Here is a 19806-nt window from a genome sequence, read left to right on the forward strand (position 1 = left end):
GTACTTGTATACACACAAAAAAGTCGAAACAAGGTCGAAAGGTCGAGGTGAGTGATGGCCACACCTTCGGTTGAAATCTCGACAGATCACGTGACAAGAGCAACGAGAGACTCGGTGTGGATGGGCTTCAAGGTGCACTTTTTGACAAGCAACAGCTCGTCAACATCAACCTATAGCGACATGAGATGGGTACCTACCGGTAGCTGAGTGTTAGATCTACATGTACATATAACAATCTTGTGATGACTACGATTGTACGATTGACAATGATGAATCGCGCGATTTGTTGATTTTTTGGTTTCGACGGCCTCGATCCCCGGATGAAACCTCGAGCTCCCAAAGGTTCAAACAGTTCAAAGACTTCTCCTTGTTCTACCTCGACAGACCCCAGACATACTACACAATCTAATCTATCCCACTACATCCTCAATCACTCTAGCCGCAGCTAAAATTAGACTCGCCCAGCAGGAGAAAGCGTAAAGGACAACCCGCAGGATGAAGGTCGTCGCCCTGCTCTCCGGGGGTAAAGATTCGTGCTTCAACATGATGCACTGTATAGCCAACGGACACGACATCGTCGCCCTGGCTACATTGGTACCCGAAGAGGGAAAAGGTCGGTCCTCGTATCTTCTCTAGAGGAAAATCCATTATCCAGGTGTCCCTGGTATGAGTCATTGTTGTACTCACGAAGCTGACCGAGATATGGCTATGGCCCTTCGTTCTACTCCGACGTACCACCGAACAGACGAGATCGACTCGTACATGTATCAAAGCGTAGGAACTACCCTTATCCCGCTCTTAGCCGAGTCCATGAGGCTACCACTGTACACGCAGGTGATCAGGGGGAAACCTTTGCGGGTCGGGGGGACTTATGGGAGTCGGACGACACCGGGGGGTTTTGGTGGTGGTAAAGGGCGGGAAGAGGAACAACAGGAGGAGGAGAAGGAGAAGGAGGGTGGAGAGGGAGATGAGACGGAAGATCTGGAGGTCTTGTTGAGGACCGTCAAGGTGAGTCTCACAGCCAAGCTTTCTTGCTCGTCTCAGAGGTCGAGACCAAGTCAGCTCTCATGGTAAATATCGCGACCGCTAATGTATTTTACTTCGTTTCCTGTGTCGACAACCATCCCGCATCTGGCTCCGTCAAATCCAATTATGGACCTTCCCGCCCCCGACTCTATGAATACAGTCCCACCACCCAGAGATCGCCGGCCTCTCCTCCGGAGCCATCCTCTCCACCTACCAACGCTCCCGAATAGAACACATCACCTCCCGTCCACACATCTCCCTCACCCCGCTCTCCTTTCTATGGCAACAACCCGAACGCCCCTTAGTCCTCTCCATGCTCTCTTCGGGGCTCGAACCCGTCTTGGTCAAGGTGGCAGGGATGGGCCTGGAGGTTGAGGATGTAGGGAGAAAGTTGGGGGAGGAGAGGGTGAAAGGGAAGTTAAGGAGATTGGAGAGGGATTGGGGCTGTCATTTTGCAGGAGAAGGAGGGGAGTATGAGACGGTCTGTACGGATGGGCCGTTGTTCTACGATCGGGTCGTCTTGTGAGTCTGGAGAGTGGGACAGGAGTCTTCTGGATCGTTCTTCCTATCCAGGAGCGATCGCGTCGAACAGAAAAGCTGATCGTCGTTGCCCTCGTCTCTTGTCATTACTATGTTCCGTCTTTTGTGGGCCCCCGCCAGCGACGAGACGGAGACGATCATAACCGACCCTTCCCCCGTCGCCCACCTCCGGGTGATCAAGGCGCACCTAGAACCTAAAGTCGGGCACGTCGTACCGAATCAGGAAGAGATGAGGCGATTGCTCGGTCTAGATTCGGAGACTGCGACGACTCAGCGGAATAATTTGGAGGGAGAAGACCGAGAAGAGGACGTAGAGAATGAAGGGGAAGTTGGGGTCGAAGAGGAAACGTTGTTACACGCCAACGTGTTGGATTGGGAATCGAGGCAGATCCTTCGTGCTGTCCGGGAACGTCAATCGGAAACCTCTTCCGATCCTTTCGCAACGCCGGCGCTTGAGGGAGATCTGCAGCGATTACAATTTGATGAGAAGCAGATGTCTTCAAACGATGTGGTCGAGCTGAACCGACGGGGAAGGTGGTTCGGAGCGGTCGTCGAACTCACTCAACAGGAGGGGGAAGAGGTTGGGGTGTTGATGCGGAGACATTTCGATGCACTTCGAGGTGAGCTACGTGCCTAGTCCCTTTTGAAATCGATGCAGCCGCCCATAATCTTTCTAATGCTAACGCCTGTTCGACACGCCACAGACGCCCTGCGGAAGGACTCGCTCGACTTTCCTTTGATCCAGCATATCAACCTCTACCTGGCCCGGATGTCCGATTTCCCCCTAGTCAACGCCGAGTATATCAAGTACTTTGGCTCGGAACCTCCTACTCGAGCCTGTGTCGGCGTCCACCTCGATGCTCGGGCAGGGCAGGTATGTCGGCTCGAAGCTGTTGGGTGGGACGATAAGCGGGAAGAGAGGACACGGAGGTCCGGGTTGCACGTGCAAGGGTTGAGTTATTGGGCGCCGGCGAATATAGGGCCGTACAGCCAGGGTGTCGTTGTGAGTCCGTCGTGTGACCAAATATTGCAACGGAAAGGCGGCACAGATGGACTGAATGATCCGATACACAGTCCAACAATCGGTTGACGATCGCCGGACAGATCCCACTACTTCCCCGCACGCTCACGTTTGCGACCCCGCGCGACGTCCTTTTTGACGCAGTGCTCGCCCTGCAACATGTTCGTCGAATCATCGAGGTCATGGGCGATTCGAGCAAAGGTGGCGCCGGCTCGATAGGCCGAGGTTGGATCGAAGGCGTGGTCGGATGGTATGTAGGGGATGAGGAGGTCGAGCGCGCCATGCGCGCGGTCTGGGACGAATTTGCCGAGCGAGTAAGTATGTAGAGTGAAGTAAACTCCTTGACACCTGCCGACTCCCGTCTTGTTCAGCACGCTTGTCGTAAAACTCCGGTGCTCTTCGTAGCTGCTCGGGAGCTACCCAAAGGAGCTTCAGTCGAGTGGCAAGTCACGCGGCACACCGGCGACTCGAGTTGGCCGGTCATTCCTCGGATGCGAGGCAACAAGATGAGCGGCGACGAGAGTAGCGACGATGATGATGATGGTGATGATGATACTGCCAGGGTGCAAGTCGCGTATACAAGAGGTAGGCAAGGTAGTGTGCCCTTGGACCTTGACCCGATATTGATGGTCGCTCTCCCGTGCAATAGACGCCGCTAGACAGAGTAGCGAATCTTACTACGGCGATGCTTTCTTTTCGATACACACTTTCCAAGGTCAGTTGTGCCTGCCAAAGATTATGCAAGATCGGTCGTAACGTATCTCATCAATGCGCAGACCCAGACGAGGTGATAAAGGCCGCATCAGGGTTCAAGCTCAAGGAGGATATGAAAGCATCTTTCTCGACGAGGCTGTTTTACCTTCATCGACTAGGTTCGAAAGGTACGATCGTCGCGTCTAGCTTCCACCCACGGTCGTCTAAGCTAACGAGATGCCTGCTTGCAGCGAGCGAAGTGGCAGCAGCTCTAACAGCTTCAAGCGGAGTTCGTGTCAGTCTCGTACCAGTGGCCCGGATAACGAATCATGCTGGTCAACCGTGCAACATAGCGTTGGTAATGACGGGGAGTTCACATTGAGACATCTTCCTCTCCGTCCACGATATATAATGATACAACGGGTTGCCTCGAGCGCCCAATCCCACTGCTTGACCTCGACGATCACCGTTTACGCTCAGCCTTCCACTTCATGACCTTGCCGTGATGTACGACCCGGCCATCAGCGTCATCGTCGTCCCCGTTATCATCCCGCTTGCCTTCCCTGGCCATCCGCCCCTTTCTCAGACTCGGCAGGACGATCCGCTCGGCATCCTTCTTCTTGATCACCCCTCCCTTGCCCATCATCTGTTTTTGCAATTCGATCTGGGTCAAGACCGATCGAAGCTGCGTTAGACGCTTGAGACGTTGTTGCAGCTCGAGCAGGAGTAGGTGGCGGTGTTGCTGCGAGTTGGAATAGGGAACGTTAGCGAAACATCCTCATCAACAAGAAGATGAGGCAAACGGACTCACGTTGGCCTCTCTCCGTAGATCCTTTTCCACCCGTTTCTGCTCGGCCCGCTTGACGTCCACTTCTATCTCTCCCATCTCATTCACATCATCATCATCGTCCTCATCCTCATCGGATTCTATCGCACTAGGTTCCTCTGCTCTTGATTTCGATTTCGATTGTGGTTGCGGTGCTCGTCGATTCGTCGTCACCCAACCGAGGTCGACCTCCTCTACCGATTCTGACCTTGATGATTCGGTTTGAGTGGGTTTTGATGCTCGAGCGGTAGGTTCCCATTCTAGCACTATCATTGAAGGAGTGAAAGGCGTGTTGAAGAGGTGAGCGAACATTACAAACAGCATGAATGGATACGAGGCACAGCAAAGCACTCACGCTCGTCCTTGTCGTCGGTAAAAACCGTATGCCCCCGCCCAACCTGTCCCGTCTCCTTCCCTTTACCCTTGACGTTGACCTTCTTGCTCCGAGCGACCAGTCCAGCTTCTTCTAGGGTCTCCATGTCGACATCTTCCAACTCGTCGGCGTCTTCGTCTGCGGATCCTTCGTCCATGTCGGACCAGCTATCCGGGTCGGAGTTGCTAGCGGAGGGAAGGGAGGGGAAGAGGGAGGTGAGGACTTGGAGTTGGGTCTTGAGAGCGGTGATTTTCTGTAAAAGAGGGGAGTGGAGATGAATCGTCAGTCCGGGACTGGCATGCCTCGTACTTTGACGAGCTGTATCGCAACTCACGCTCTCATCCTTGGCAATCGCCAACCTCACATAACCCGCATCCTGGCTTTTCAACAGCTTGACCTCATCCACCCCTAACGTATTACTAGAACTCCTTTCCTGCACATGCACACCCCCCTGCGTCTTGGCCTTGATCATCCCCCAGTAAAACTCATCCTTGTTCCTAAAAGCTGCTTTTTCACGGAGACGTTTGAGACGTTCTTTCTTGGACTTGTAGTCCCGAGCACGGAGGACGTAGTCTTTCTTCTTTTCAAGGAGACCGAGTTTGGCTCGAGCGAGAGGTTGAGCTCGTTCTTTGTGGTTGCGGCGATGCACCGAGTCTGAAGCAGGCAGGAAGATCGAGGTTAGGATGGGCGTGAAAGTGATGTCTGACAGCATTGACATTTGACTTACTCCTGATTGATGAGCCTGCCATGGTCGATATGGAACGTCCTGTATTACAGTGTGATGTTGTTCCAAGGAAATCTGTTTCAACGAGATAGATGTTATCGTTTTACCTCTTCTACCAAATTATCTTGAACTTTGGTCGTTCAGATCAACCAAACCCTTCCCCTTCCCTCCACTTTTGTTATCAAAAAAGAAACAGCCCCCGACTCGGTCACAAACTAGACGCGAAGAGGGGGATGACGTGTATATCATATCTATTTTATGCGAGCGTCCCTATCGCTCTACAACTCTGCCAGCTTGCGCTTCAGAAATTCGACCAACTCTGCCCGCTGGACCGTCTCTCCCTCGGTAGTCCCTCCCTCTTTTCCGAGCTGACGTCGGACCTTGGCGGTCCCCGTCTCCACCTCGCTGGGCCCGAGGATGACCGTAAACGGCGTTTGATCCCGGTCACAAGCGTCGAGCTGGGCGTTCGGCTTGGGCTTGTTCTTGTACATGAACTCGGCCTGATACATGTTGAGATACAAGGTTAGCGTTTGTGCAGCAGGAACACTGGTCTCAAACTGCAGAGGACCGGTGAGCTCACCTTGATTCCCCCATCCCACAAGTCCTTGGCCAAAGCCATCCGCTCCTTCAACAGACCGTTCCCTCCCATACTGACGATATACACCTCGGTCTCTTTACCCCTCGCTTCCCTTTCTTCCCTCTCCTTGCGTTTCTGGAGGAGGATACTGTACACCCTCTCTACGCCGACCGAGATGCCCACGCAGGGGACCTTGCCCGCTCCCTTCTTCCCCCCAGCAGCCTCGCTGAACATGCCGACGAGCTCGTCATATCGACCTCCAGCGGCGATGGAACCGACCCCGACGGTGGATTCGTCAACCTCGTCCTCTTCCCCGGCTTTCTTAGGTTTCGACGGTGCAGGTGCCGATGATGAGGCTTCGGCAGGAACGGCGGGTTGGGTCTTGAAACCGGGAGGAGCCGAGGACTGGTGGATCGCCTCGTAGATGATTCCAGTGTAGTAATCGAGACCTCGAGCGAGACTCATGTCAAATGACATCTGAACGAACCGGGGGAAAACATATCACATCAGTACGGACCCGTGTGCTGCGGGAGCTGCATAGGCTCACCTTGTCGAGCACGCCCATGACATCCAGGTACCCAAAGAGGAGCTCCATATCCGCCAGGCCTTCCTTGGCCGACTTGACCGCCGTCAACTTGTCGTCCGATTTGAGTTTCTCGAGGACTTCCCAACCTTTTCCTGTTATAGCGTAGAACGGCACGATTGGTCACACACATGAGTTTCTCGCTCGTGGTCTGACAGTTGATTACGATTCCGATCACAATTGCAGCACAGGACACTCACCTTTCAGTCCGACGTACTCTCCGATCTTGTCAGCGATCACCCCATCCAGACCCTTGTCTATCGTCATCTCCTTCCTGACCTCGGTCCAGGGAGCCTTGTCGAGCTTGTCCACGGCCGAAGAGATCGCTCGGGTCTTGTCAGCGGGGACTCCGGCTAGCTCGAAGATCCCGTCGAGGATCTTTCGGTGGTTCAGCTGAAAGGCGAGCAGGGTCGTGATGGGTAGTTTTTTGAATTAGCGAGAGCAGGGAGTTGATGAGGGGAGAAAAAAGGTGGCTCACCTTGATAGTGAATTCTCCGATATCCAGCGCAGTCAAAGCTTCACAGGCAATGTAAAGCACCTCGGCATCGGGAACCATGGCGTCGTATGCTCCGGCGATGTCGAAATCCTAATCCAGACATCATAAAGGCCGTTTCAGCTGAGTCTTGATATGACGGGATGTACGAGAAATCGGAATCGCACCGGCAACTCACACATTGGTAGAACTCTCTCATACGACCTTTGCTCATCACGGGTTGATCTCTTCGGTACACCTTGCCGATATGGTACCTCTTCATTGAAGGTTGAGCGTTCATGGCCAAGTACCTAGCGAACGGAACCTATGTCATCAAGCGAGTTATCGGAGATGTGATGGCCTCAGTGTCTGTACCTGCGAAAAGAGTTGAACGATAGAAGATCTTCGGACTTACGGTAAGGTCGTACCTCAACGAACAGAGCTCTCCACCTTGATCCTGCAGATCGTAGATCAACTTGGAATCCTCGCCGTACCTGTTCCAGACCAGCGCGTTATCGACATCAGCATCTTTGCCCATGTACCAAGATGACAGCACGCTAGCTAAAGTCCCCTTCGACGACTGACTTTCCGGCCAAGATGTCCTTCAGCTCGAAGACGGGGGTATCGATCGTGCTCGCTCCGTGCTTGAGGAAAATGTTCTCGAGCGTGTTGAAGATCTGTTTTCGGAGCAGGGTGGCAGAAGGGCCGTGGTCGAGCGTTCCCTGATATTACGAGGAGCATATTCGGTTTCAATCAGGTTCACTGCTTTGACGTTGTAGTCGTAGCTATTGAAGCCTGAGCTAGATCTGAAGCTCACCTTGGGGGTCTTGAGCTGGATCTTTCCCTTGCCGGAATCCTTCTTCCCCGTAGACTGCCCGACCTTCTTCTTGAGGTCCAACATCTCCTTCAACTCGACATCGCATGGTTTACCATCCGTTTTCAATTGCTTGATGGCCTCGGCGAGCTCGGTGATCCTAGCTCTCTCGGCTTCGAACCCGGTAGACATTTTGTTCTTGTATTCAGCTCTGGTCGAATAGGCGGGGTACAGGTGAGGCTGGAAGCGAGGGATGGATGTGTTGATTCTCGATGTGATCCTACGTGTGAATCCCGAGAATAGCATGCAGTGGGAAGGTTATGTATGTGACTAGGCAACTACGAGGACTGATGACAATCGCACCGAGTCAAGCGGGTATACATTGTTGGTAAAGTCAACAATCGACCAGGTCCGTGACTTCGTCATAACTCGCGGGTTGTGCGAAGCGAACCAATCGGAAGCGCATCGCCAAGCGCAAGCCCTCCCTATCGAACAAGAGCAGTCAAACACTTCTTTAGATCGATACTCAGATTCACACCTACCAAGCTCGCCATCTCACATTACCCAAGGCATGCCAGAGCGTCGGGTAGCTGTAACATCGCGCTTCAAGTCTTGTAAGACGTGTCATGTTTTTGTGGATGCGAATGCAATGCTTCTGTTATCGTACATCGACACCATGCGCGATGTCTCCATCTATCTGCTTTTGTTGTCTTCTTCAGCTCAATCACCTCATATCGACTCGGTCTTGAAAGTCTTGGCGACTTTGGCCGAGACGCCTCGAACTCCTAGACCCATCGCCATGATGAGCGTGAGCTCGATGACGAGCAGCGTCGTACCGGCCAACATGAAGCGTGGTGCAAACACTTTCCACACCATCAGGTGCCGTCTCAGCCAGGCGGCAAAGAACGCGCTCGTAAACGTGATCGAGGTGTATTGCAGGATGAATGCAAGCATCGCTTGCAGAGTATCCGCGATGACGGGATTGCGGCCTCGAGGGGTTGGTGAGACGTTCCAGAGGGCGAGAAGAGGGATCGATAGGGCGAGGAGGATGTACCCGCCATACGTGTTGAGGGCGACGAGTAACGGTGAAACCGGGTAGACGACCGAATAGACTCCGATGAAAGCGGCCTTCCATTGAATGTTGGTGAAACTGGCTTGATGGCCCGTCGCAAAGAACAGTACGTGTCCCAACAGGGCGAATCCGGCGGTCTCCCTGAACTTTGGTGGCTGGTTTTGCGAGCTCATCAGGGTCGCCTCGTCGAATTGTTCTGGTGACCCGCTAGCGCTAAATGCGGCCGACATTGCGTGTGCGTCCCGCATAGCGTCCAAGGCCTCGAGGTGGCAGATCATGGCCAGCAAACCTAGCGCCATGACCACCTGACCTGTAGGAAGGCTGACGAGGAAGAGCACGGCGAAACCGAGCATCATGAAGAGCAAGTAGCTGGAACCGAAAGCGTTGGCGAAGCCATAGACGACGACCTGCGGGGTATTGCTTGCCTGTCCATCGACACCTTCGGCTTCCTTGATGAGAGAGGCGGCTTGTTCTTCCCGCTTGACCTCGATACACAGGGGCATACCGGTCCATACCGCTCCGCTCGCTCCCAAAATCAAACCAAATGCGGCTCGAGCGATCCAGACCTTCAAGATCTTGACCAGAGGCAACCTATCTTGATTCATGCCATCCCAGTGCTCCGCGTACTCCAAGATCCAATAGAGGGCGGCTAGAGCCAGCTCGACTTGGACGCCCAAGAGGAACAACGGGGCAGGGCCCGAGTTGGACTTGGACTCGTTCAGGACCAGTCCGATGATCTTGGGTAGGTACCATCCGAGCGGCAAGATCGCAGCGAGAACGACGGCGGGCGCCATGGGTGATGTCGCTCCAGCGTAAAAAGTCAAATGACATGATCCACCCTGTTCTTCTCGGCAGACCGTGCTGATCGAGATCAACCGAACCAAGACCGCCGCGGCGAAAGAGAACCCTAGGATCCGTAGTCGCAGCCGGTGCGTCGGGGCGGTCAAAGCCTTGATCACGGGCAAGAGCAAGATTGACGTCAACATGAAGGAGGACATGCGGTCTTCCCAGATGATGAACGAGTTGGCGGCAAAGGCGATCGAATAGAGGAACAAGAATCCAGAAGCGACCATCTGCATCAACTTGGGACGCAAGAGGAAGTTGGCTGTGGTCTTGCCCATCGCAGGAAGACCGGTCGCTAACACGGTAGCCAGACTTCCAAACACTCCCGCCGACCAAGCCCAGCCTAGTGCTTCGCTCGGCACTCGAGTCCATACACCTCTTCCTGTCCCGACAACACTGCCGAAGAAACCTCCGACCTTGATCGAGATGACTAGGACTTCGCGGACGTAGACGTCCCAGCCTTCTCGGGTGTTCCTGATGCCCACATACAGCGACCAGAGCGCAGGAATGCTCATCCCAAAGAGCGCCAAGCCGAGGGCCATCGAACGCATAGAGAATTGCGCCCAGAGCCCTCGAAGTGTCTTCAAGCTCAACTTGATGTAATCCTTTTCAGCCTCGATCGTCCTCGCCCTCGCCTCCCGCATATCATCCAGAAGGTCCTGGTCTCCATATCCTACTTCGGGTTTGCGCGAGAGGAGCTCTTCCACGTCCATGCGAGCGGTGATGACATTTTCCCAAGCTTCGTCTAAGAGGTGTTGATACGCCTTCAGGGTGGAGCCGGGGTAACTTTCGAGGTAGATGGCTATCTGGTCGGCGTTCGCGTGAGCAGCCGAGTACAGGGCTTCGAGAGAAGCGTCGGCAAGGAAAAAGTCGGGGATGACGCTTCCGAGGTTGTTATACGGGATAGGGGTGCCTAATAGTAGACTTAAAGTAGGGACGAGGTCGATCTGATTGGCTTTTCTTGTCCGGGGGAATCGCTCGTCGTTCATGAGGTATCCGTATTTCTGATCGGCATCTTCGACATCCTCAATGACGGTCGTCCGAAGAGGCTTGCTCTTCGAGTAAAACCATCCTCCGGCGCTGGTCTCGGCATTTCCATCACCCCCGTGATCGCCCTTCGAATCCATCCCATGATCACCGAGCACGACAAGCAGAGTATCATCATCCATCCGCTCGACGGTGTCCTTCAGAAACTCGTTCATCTGCTGCAATTTGCGGGACATGACGCTGGACGAGGGTCCAACTCGGTGTCCGACGTGGTCAACACCGAGGAAATGCAGTATAAGCACATCCCACTCGTTGGCGGTAGTCTTGTTCTCATTGGCGAGGATGGGGAAAAAGTTGGCTATCACCCCTTCGTCCACGGTATGCAGGTCTTCGACGTTGAAACTATCAAATCCGTGTACGAGTTCGCGTTTCCAGTACTTTTCCGTTACCGACTGGTTGCTTTCGGCTTCTGGTGAGAGCGGGTACAATCCGAGCCAAGTATCGTCCCCTAGAACGCCGACTTGTTTACCCGAGGCTTTCCATTGCGAGATCAAGTTGTCCTCCAAGATCTCGGTGCTGGCGAAATTTGATCCGGCGTCGATGAAAGTAGGAAGACTCCCCGTCGTCAACCCCTTTAACCGTTGCATAGTCGTGGTAGGAGGATCGGAGTATAACTCGAAGAGCATCGAATGCATAGGATCCGTCGAGCTGAGTTCTGCCGGTAGGCTCAGCTGATTGTGATAGTGTTCATCATAGACTTCCGAGTTCGCAGGTACTGCATGGATAAAGTCCGATCTCAGAGCGTCGATGATGACAATGATAGCCTTGTCGTGGGTAGCCGGCAAGGGTGGAAGAACCCCATCGGCATCGTGGGACGGACTTCGTTGAAGAGATGTGACGCGGGTCAAGAGGAAACCACGAGCAAAGTGGTATAACGCCGTGAGATGGACGAGGAAGATGTAAGCCAGCAACAACAGGGCAAGGGATGATCTTGATAAGGTTTGTAAGACGGAATTTGAGGTCTTTCTTGTTGACGGGAGAGGTCGTATGCCCTGAGGCTGTTCGTTCCATAAGCGATACTGCGTGTGAGCGGTGAGCTGGAAGAGGCTCTCGGGCGCGCTCGCTGCTTACCATTCTAGCGGCAGTCGAGTCTGCCATACCCCTCAATCGGCCAGTTGAGCTTGTAGATCTTGAGACCTTGCTATGAGGCTGGACTGTTCAGCTGTAGCAATGCTGTTGCCAGCTTGCCAGACAGGAAATGTTCGACCTCTTGCTTGCACTTGATGACCGGTCAGGTCACTGACGGCAGCCGAATTGGCACGTGACCAGAGTCTTCGGGGGTCGATTAGGTAATCAAGATCTCAAGATCAACCTCGTGGCTTGATGAAACAGGGACGCGAAGGCAGCGCTTCCTGTCTAGCGGTGCATGTATCACATTAGTGCAGAGCTTTCGCTCAAATTTCAGCCGGGCACTTGAGAAATCAGCACGGGTGCATCAGCAACAGAGAATTCTTGAGCTGGAAGGCCGGTGTCGGTTTTGGGCTAAAGCCGGGATCGATCGTGCGTCGGTCTTTGGAAACAGCAGCACCAGCAGTACCACCAACAACGACAATGGGTCCAACAGGACCAGCTGGTCGTCATGGTTCGGCTTCCCAACCCCGTATGTGCTATTGAGACCCAACCGCGGGCGGTGTCTTATGTTTTATCGATCCACGATTCGACTACAGCGGCAGCAGAAGCAGATTCGCTCTAGCCTTATAACTTTACTCTACAACCGCTCCCGCGTTTCCATCAATGAACATGGTTTGCACACTCCTCTTGAGCTATTGAGACGCCTTGAAGTTGGTAGCATTCCTCCTCCTCGCTTGCCGATCTGATCGCGCGACACAAGGCGATACAGCAGCGCATTCGTCACAACCAGACCAGACGGATATCATGTCCACACAAGAACAATTTTCCTTATCTTGACATGGTCGCAACATTCTTTCCTGACATGTCTCCTCCTCTAGGCCAGGACTATGATACCTGGTTCGAGATAGCTTCTGGCGACTTGCCCCAAGGATTTGCCTTCGAGACCATCTGAGGAGTGATCAAGATTTAATTCTACTATACATCATATGCGATGACGTTGCCGATATTACTGGCGGACAAGGTCGAGTTGGACGATGCTGAGTTGGAAGGCCAGACCTTGACATCAGTCACACCAATACTTTGGAAACGTAGAGAGTGATCGATCCTCAAAAGACTATATGGGCTGCGATATTAGGCGGCGGTATCCCTTATTGGGCGGCGGTATTTCTCTACATCAAGTTTGCAGATAGAAAAGGTTGGCCTTTGACCATGATAGATATATCGACAGAAAAGAGATGGATGGGTCCGAGACAATAATGGCCTTTACAACTGTAAGACCATGTTCAAAGACACAGGGGTACAGTCTAGGGTCGACCGCCTATTGGCACGCTGCATGCTAAGACAGCCATATTGTAGCCCAAATCCGCCTCCATAGAAAGGCCTTATCATATGGGAGGGGTTCAGCACGAGATGGAGCTTACACCTTTGATATACTATGGCGGCCAGAACGGCACAAGCACATGAAGTTTGGTGTCTTGCTTGGATGATCAAACTTACTCCTCAATGATCTTGGCACTGTGCTTTGAGAAGTTAGTGATATACCCACTCATCACCGTCATCTGTACCTTGATAGTCTCTATGCCTTGAAGACAGTCAAATCCTTGCTGTAGAGTAATCGCGGCTAACCGACAGCTCCTGGATGCCGATCGATACCTACACCGCTAGAAACCTGCCGATTCAGCTGGAACAGTTGCCGGAAAGGGTCAAGGTCCATCTGTGCCTTCATGTCGTGATACGGATCAAGATATCTGTCCCGTAAGATTGCCTGCTTCGAATGGATGATGGTTTCATCTGCCCCCGCCGGCCCTAGCAATAACACTGACAACAGCAACGGTGGGCGCTGTCAGCTGGACCGAAGCAATGGCTGCACAAGAGCTTTGTTACCGTCTTGGGTAGCGATATGTGAAGGAAACAAGGCGCGACCTCGCTGTTCTCCCCGGTAGCTACATTCGCAAGAGACAGACATTACTGTCCCTGGTCTCGTCATAGCGCCAAATCGGTCGCTCGACCGATCTTTAGTCCGTCCGCGCTGTCTTTCAAGTCAGTCATCAAGCAGTGTAATTGAAGTTGATCTCAGGCCTGCCAACTGTTTTTTCCTGGCAAACGCAAATATACCCGCGATCCGTCTGAAAAAGAAAGAGTAAATCTCAGCCCAGGCGGTATCGTGTCAGGCCTGATATCAGAGGCGGCTCTGAAAATCAAGCGAGAATCGAGAATCTCTGTTTATCGCTGTAAATACATATGACAGGGTAACATCAAGAACCCAGAGGTAATCTGAACAAGACCGAACATTATAGCTTCATGCACAAACAATAGAGAAACACGACCAACCAGCTCAGGCCTTGGACCAAAGCCTCTTTTGGTAACTGATTCTGACCCAGACGACGAGCAGGAACGATACCGTCGTCGTCGCTCCGACAAGATACATGGCGGGTCGGTAAGGTTTCGCTCCTTGGTCGGACCCACCAAAGGCGTCTAGGAGGATACCAGCAGTGATGGGACCCAAAAAGTACTGGGAGGTATTCGCAAGCAGACCATACGTGATCAGGGCTTCTTCAAGTATGAAGTTGGAGCGCGAGACTTACCCCGAAAGATGTTGCCAGCTCGATATAACCGATCCCTTGATTGATCTTGTGCGTGCCCACAATCTGAGCGACGATGCTCGATTGCAAGCTGAAATACCCGCCCGAACCCAATCCGCACCAGAAGGCGAACCCGATGATCCCGCTCGAATTGGTAGCATACGGCCAGACGAACAAGTTCGACAAGAGGATCGAAAGTAGTGCAAGGGCCCATGACGTCAGGTTCTATAATTCAAGAAAGGTGGGTTTTACCCTTCAGCCGACGAGATTCGCGTAATCTACTTTCGCGAATGACAGACTCACGCCGGTCAGAAAGTCCGCTATTATCCCAAATCCTAGTCGACCGATGCCGGATGCGATGTTGTACAAGGCCGAATACAAGGCTCCTTGCGATGCAGACAAGCCCACCGACACCGCATATTGCGGTACGTACTATAACGTGCAGACGAATCTTCAGGCTTGAGCTGTGCTCGGTTTTCGAAACTGCCCCTATCCCAGCTAATCGACTCACGAATGGAGGAATGAAGAACGGGTAGGAGACGATAAAGCACGCCGCTAAGACGCGCAAGAACATCGATTGTCGAAGGATACTGCGTTCCTTGATTCCGGTTGCTGAAGGACCGGGTTTAGGTGCGCGGTAACCTGGACGTAACATCCAAGCGGCGGGCTACGAAGTCGAGTACGGATCAGAATAGCTGCAAGACCTTCAAAGTGATCCGAGGGCTTACCAAACAGAACACCAGCGTGGACAGACCTAGAAGAGCGATTGAGTTCAGTAAGGGAACCGAGTTATTATACCGTAGACACTAACCCATGATCCGATAGGTCCAAGGCAGACCGACTTTCTCAATCAACCGCTCGATAATCTATCCAACCCGTAGAGTAGCGTCAGCCTTTTGTTGTAGGCCAGTCCCAATCCCTTCCTACTGGGATAAGAGGGCAAGCATCACTTACGATTGACCAGACGGCTCCGCCTACTCCTCCTCCGGCGGAGGTGATCCCAGTAGCCAGACCCCGTTTACGGAGGAAATATTGGCTGGGAAGCGGATAAGAAGTCTACAGTAATTATCGCACGAGCGAGATGGAATGTAGGAAATTGTCGTTTTCAGTTTCCAGGTTTAACGGCGGAACAGTCGTCATAGACTTGTTGCTGCACTGACCATAAAGAGAGTCCCCGATGCCAAACCGAACATGATCCCTTGGAGGAAGATCAAACCTCCCAGGTTCTTGGTCGTCCAGCTCGATAAGATCAAGGACGCGCCGGATGTGCAGACGCCGACTAGACCGACGTTTCTCACCCCGTAACGTCCGATCAGCCATGAAGCCTAATCCGCATTCAGAATATGTGTATGGTTAGGACTGTGGAAGTTTTTCCCTCGTTTAGCTAGCACAGTGCAGCGTGTCGCTTGACTTACGGGAATGCAGAATCCAGCGAAGAGAAAGACCTCGAGACCTCCGACGATACTCAATAGCCTCGAGCTAGCTAAGCCATCGCTAAGGAGTGACGACTGGATGACTCCCCAAGAGTAGAGGATACCCATGAAGTGAAAACATATGATAAAAGTACCTGCGAGACGACAAGTTTGGCTCACGTCATCAGCAAGACGCACACTTCGGCGGATAGGGGTAGAAAGTCCACTTACATAGAACGATCGTCCAGCCGAACCCTCCTTCTGCATACTGTGCCTGTTCGTCATTTTCCGCAGTGTCTTGAGGAATCGGATCTTCTGCCGCTGCTGGAGCGTAGTGTTCCAGGTCTTTTTGAGTTGTAAGTTCTCGGACGAGAGGAGCATCGGTTGCGAGAATTTCCATCTCGTGGGTCTGTGAGCGGGGTTCTGCGGAGGACAACATGGTCCTGGGTATCTGAATGAAAGAGATCGGTGAGGTCGGAGAGTTATGAGGTAGACACTAGGGACGAGCCGGTCATCTTTTCGAGGAAAACAAGGGATGTTGCAGAGCATGTCGACAGATAGATCGAACATGTCGCAATAATCTCGAGCTTATACGAGCGAGGTATTTGACTCGCAAGATCGGCCATCGGCGAAATTGGTGGGACACCACTAGCGCGGAAATGTTTAGCCGCCACCATCGAAGAATCATCCACCCTGAGGTATAATGTAGATCGGCGTCCTTGCGACACGGCGAACAAAGCTGCACTATAGCACGAAAACGGGAACGAGACCGATGATGATGACATGCAGGGTAACCCTTCTAAGGCTGTGTTTACCAACGGGCGAACCGTTTTGGGCGATTTCCGTTTTACCATGCAGCGCTAGTAAAATGGCTGGCGAACGTGGTAAATAGAAAACTGCCAAAAAACGTCGTGTTTACTCGCGTCTCGAATTCAGTTTTTGTTTAGACGTGAGACTTCTCGCAAGCCGACGTTGGCCACATCGACCTACTTCGACGTCGACGATGTCGACATGAACAAACACGTTTCAAGCGACCTATTATCTTATTTAGATATTAAAACATCGTCTTCGTTAGCATATATGAGACAGACTCGCCCCTACCTATCGTTCAATCCTACTTTCGACGTCATAGCTGTTCGCAATCGATATCAATTCGTCAAAACGTGTCGACCTTAAGCACTTCTTAAACATCAACACCTCTACCTCTATAAAACCCCCCCAAATCGCCAACGATATGCCTGAGCAACCTCTTGTCGACTCTATCTTACTCGCCACGATCACTGCAACTGTTGCGAACACTATAGCGGCTGAAAACGACGATCAACCAGGTCCTCGCGACGAAGATATTGCAATCGTTACCGATCGCGACGCAGGCTTACGCAGAGTCGAATCTTGGGAACGGGGACACCCAGACGTCTGTAAGGACGCCACAGGGATGGAGGTAAACTTATTCCAACGTCTCTGCCGAGAACTAAGCTCTCAGGGTCTCGTTACCTCGTCAAGACACGTCAAGGTGAAACTTAAGGTCGGATTGACACTATGGATGTTACGACATGGCTCGAAGCAGCGAGAACTGCGAGAGATCTTCCAGCTTAGCCTCAGAACCACCTCGTAGTACGTGGGAACGTTCTCCGTTCGTCAAGCCCACCATACCGACGTCTGTTCCGATACAACGACACGAACAGCACGATTCACGAGGTCCTCGACGCCCTATTCGATCCTGCGTTCTATGATCGATATATCGTACAACCGACGTCGGAGACTCTCGACAAGACTCACGAAGCATACACCAACAAGTCCTACACCCCTCTGACCGATAGATGTCTAGGTGCTATCGACGGAACCCATATAAACGTAGTACCTCCCGAAAACGACGCCCCTCGATTTCGCTCTCGTAAAGGCGCCCTCTCGACCAACGTTCTCGGCTGTTGCGACTTCGCAGGTCGTTTCACCTACATTCTAGCGGGGTGGGAAGGTTCTGCCACCGATACTAGAGTATACTACGACGCCCGCAACCGACAGTTAGCGATCGAGCCGGGATATTACTACCTCGCCGACGCAGGATACCCCGGTCGATCTGAGCTCGTTATTCCGTATCGAGCGACACGTTACCACCTAAACGAGTGGTCTAGATCGGGTCTAAGGTACGTCCTACGTCTCCGCAGCGTCGGTGGTAGCGGTAGACGTATACTGACGACGTGTAAGCGTAGGCCGGCCGATAAGAACGAGCTCTTCAACCGTCGACATTCGTCGCTACGTAACGTCATAGAACGAGCCTTCGGCGTCGTAAAAAAACGATTTCCGGTATGTTTCATCGTTCGGAACGTAGTACATCATCGAGAACCCCCGCTAAGTTCGTCACCTCGACGTTCCGACCACAGGTACTCGTCAACGGAACGTTCTACCCCCTCCCCACGCAGATTCAGATCATCTACGTCTGCTTCGCCATACACAACTACATCTGCAGCCACGGAGGTGATTACCTGACGAGGGACGAACTAGACGGCGACCTAGACGTCTACGAAGACTGGGCGGAAGGTGATCCGGCGAATCGATCGGAAAACTGGCCGGCGGCACGGTCGATGGCGAAGGAATCGTTGTGGTCGAATAGACGTCGGGATAACATGGCGACGGTGATGTGGGAGGAGTACCAGGTGGTGTTAGAACAGCGTCGAGGTAGTACGGTAGCGAGAAGGTAGTTAAACGTCTGAACATGAACTTACGATCGATGTAGTCGTTTCGACCCCTCCTCCGTTCGCCTCCCGTTCGTCCGTTTTCACGCTAGGCCTCTCCCTCTCTTTTCCTTCTGTAAGGTGTCGTTTACATGCATTTCCAGGAACTCGTCGGGAAGCGCTAGGATGTAGGACGACTGTTCGGGATGTCCGATAAGATACTGAAGATAGAGGTACGTTTCGGATTTCGACAGTTTCATCTGTTCCGCCATTTGACGGCCTTTCTGCATCATCTGTTCCGCAATTCGGGGCTGAGCCGTCTCTAGTATATCCCCTAGCCGCTTATTCAGAGCCGAGAGGCTGTCGTCACCGTCGTTGTCGTCTTTACGAGGTCGTTTGACGTGCTTGCGAGGTGTCGAACGCGACGAGCGAGACGATCGAGTTCTAGAGATGAATACGAGTGAGCCAACGGTGGTATTTTATCTGAAACGGCATACTTACGCCTGGCTAGTATCAGGCAGACTCTCGTCTTCTTCTCCGTCGTCGTCCTCGTCCGTTGTGACGTCGAGAGGTCGTTTACGATTTGGGGTCGACTTTGACGATTTTGGCGTCGATCGAGGTCCTCGTTCGGCGTGGGGGTCTAGAACGTCTTGACCGGTAGCTGTTTTACCGTTTACAATCTCTGAAACGTCACCGAAGAGGTCCCAGGACACTCCTCTCATCTTCAGTTGATACTGGCGTTCGCTAGACGGCTGTTCAGTCGATTTGAAGCAGTCGATTCGATTTACGAAGATAAAGGTAGGTCGTTCGAATATCCGTATCGTGGTCAGCGTCAAGTCTCACCTCTAGCTAAAGGACATCAAGGTCGATGTCGATATCGATATTCAAAACGACTACATACCGGTGCTGCCGCTACTCGACGCCACGTGTCGTCGTCTGCAGTAACACAGTTGTTAACAGGATCCCAGCCTGCCCCAGACATCTTGAGCAGGCTGTCAATTGGCCGGTGAAACTGGGTCTTGAGCTAGACGACGTCAAAGTTAGCCAAAACGAAGAACACGACCTATAAATCGAAGAACGACGCAGCCGACTCGTACCACTTGCCAACGGTCCTGGACCTTCGCTGCGGTCTTGTAACCTCCCTTGGTGATCACCTGGTTCAACTGCGTAGCAGCCTCGGCGTATACAGTCTGTTTGAAACTGTTATCGGATCCCCTCCCCTCGCGACTCGCTTTCAGTAAAACGTCGACGACGATACGGTCGTCGGCTGGCGACCAACTACAGCTCTGAGGCTTCACCTCTCCATCAGCCTGATCACCTGCATTCGTACCTCTCCTCCTTCCCTTCCCCTTGGTCTGTATCGGCTCGCTATTCACCGAGAACGTCAACGTCGACGACGACTGGACCTCTACCGAATCCGGAACGCGTTTGACGGTGGTGGGTTCTTGCGATCGATTG

The 19806-nt window shown here is 52.8% G+C and overlaps 6 protein-coding genes across 6 annotated transcripts; 1 reads left to right on the top strand and 5 right to left on the bottom strand.

The window, feature by feature from the left end:
* The first annotated feature begins 389 nt into the window (after positions 1–389).
* On the top strand, positions 390–3862 carry HD553DRAFT_122492 (uncharacterized protein). The gene is made up of 10 exons (XM_046176513.1): positions 390–613; positions 746–1008; positions 1187–1548; positions 1687–2186; positions 2271–2569; positions 2641–2901; positions 2959–3172; positions 3237–3302; positions 3370–3468; positions 3532–3862. Exons 1-10 carry the CDS (start codon positions 496–498, stop codon positions 3660–3662), a joined length of 2313 nt encoding a protein of 770 aa, XP_046033941.1. The 5' UTR covers positions 390–495; the 3' UTR covers positions 3663–3862.
* HD553DRAFT_345122 (small-subunit processome) lies at positions 3744–5228 on the bottom strand (the record flags this gene model as incomplete). Its single annotated transcript, XM_046183066.1, has 5 exons — positions 3744–4022; positions 4092–4372; positions 4462–4732; positions 4814–5133; positions 5207–5228. The coding sequence occupies 5 exons, from the start codon at positions 5226–5228 to the stop codon at positions 3744–3746; spliced, it is 1173 nt and encodes a 390-aa protein (XP_046033942.1).
* A 134-nt stretch (positions 5229–5362) lies between these two features.
* Positions 5363–7981, bottom strand: HD553DRAFT_288514 (putative histidine-tRNA ligase). Its single transcript, XM_046178295.1, has 9 exons — positions 7653–7981; positions 7421–7557; positions 7251–7329; positions 7035–7160; positions 6842–6949; positions 6564–6756; positions 6328–6458; positions 5784–6257; positions 5363–5703 (listed from the first exon to the last, which is right to left on the bottom strand). Exons 1-9 carry the CDS (start codon positions 7953–7955, stop codon positions 5482–5484), a joined length of 1773 nt encoding a protein of 590 aa, XP_046033943.1. The 5' UTR covers positions 7956–7981; the 3' UTR covers positions 5363–5481.
* HD553DRAFT_317676 (putative ER membrane localized phosphoryltransferase) lies at positions 7982–11772 on the bottom strand. Its single transcript, XM_046180777.1, has 3 exons — positions 11683–11772; positions 8209–11609; positions 7982–8134 (listed from the first exon to the last, which is right to left on the bottom strand). The coding sequence occupies exons 1-2, from the start codon at positions 11707–11709 to the stop codon at positions 8379–8381; spliced, it is 3258 nt and encodes a 1085-aa protein (XP_046033944.1). The 5' UTR covers positions 11710–11772; the 3' UTR covers positions 7982–8134; positions 8209–8378.
* A 2119-nt stretch (positions 11773–13891) lies between these two features.
* On the bottom strand, positions 13892–16521 carry HD553DRAFT_288519 (major facilitator superfamily domain-containing protein). Its single transcript, XM_046178296.1, has 10 exons — positions 15908–16521; positions 15680–15831; positions 15425–15589; positions 15219–15320; positions 15076–15130; positions 14993–15018; positions 14776–14931; positions 14568–14696; positions 14268–14489; positions 13892–14194 (listed from the first exon to the last, which is right to left on the bottom strand). The coding sequence occupies exons 1-10, from the start codon at positions 16113–16115 to the stop codon at positions 14018–14020; spliced, it is 1392 nt and encodes a 463-aa protein (XP_046033945.1). The 5' UTR covers positions 16116–16521; the 3' UTR covers positions 13892–14017.
* Positions 16522–18986: 2465 nt separating this feature from the next.
* HD553DRAFT_258492 (uncharacterized protein) lies at positions 18987–19613 on the bottom strand (the record flags this gene model as incomplete). The annotated part of the gene is made up of 3 exons (XM_046177382.1): positions 18987–19070; positions 19250–19366; positions 19440–19613. Coding segments are annotated over 3 exons (375 nt in total), but the record flags the coding sequence as incomplete, so codon positions are not given.
* Positions 19614–19806: the final 193 nt, after the last annotated feature.

Source organism: Filobasidium floriforme, assembly GCF_021052385.1.
Source record: "Filobasidium floriforme strain CBS 6241 chromosome Unknown HD553scaffold_22, whole genome shotgun sequence".
Taxonomy (NCBI): domain Eukaryota; kingdom Fungi; phylum Basidiomycota; class Tremellomycetes; order Filobasidiales; family Filobasidiaceae; genus Filobasidium; species Filobasidium floriforme.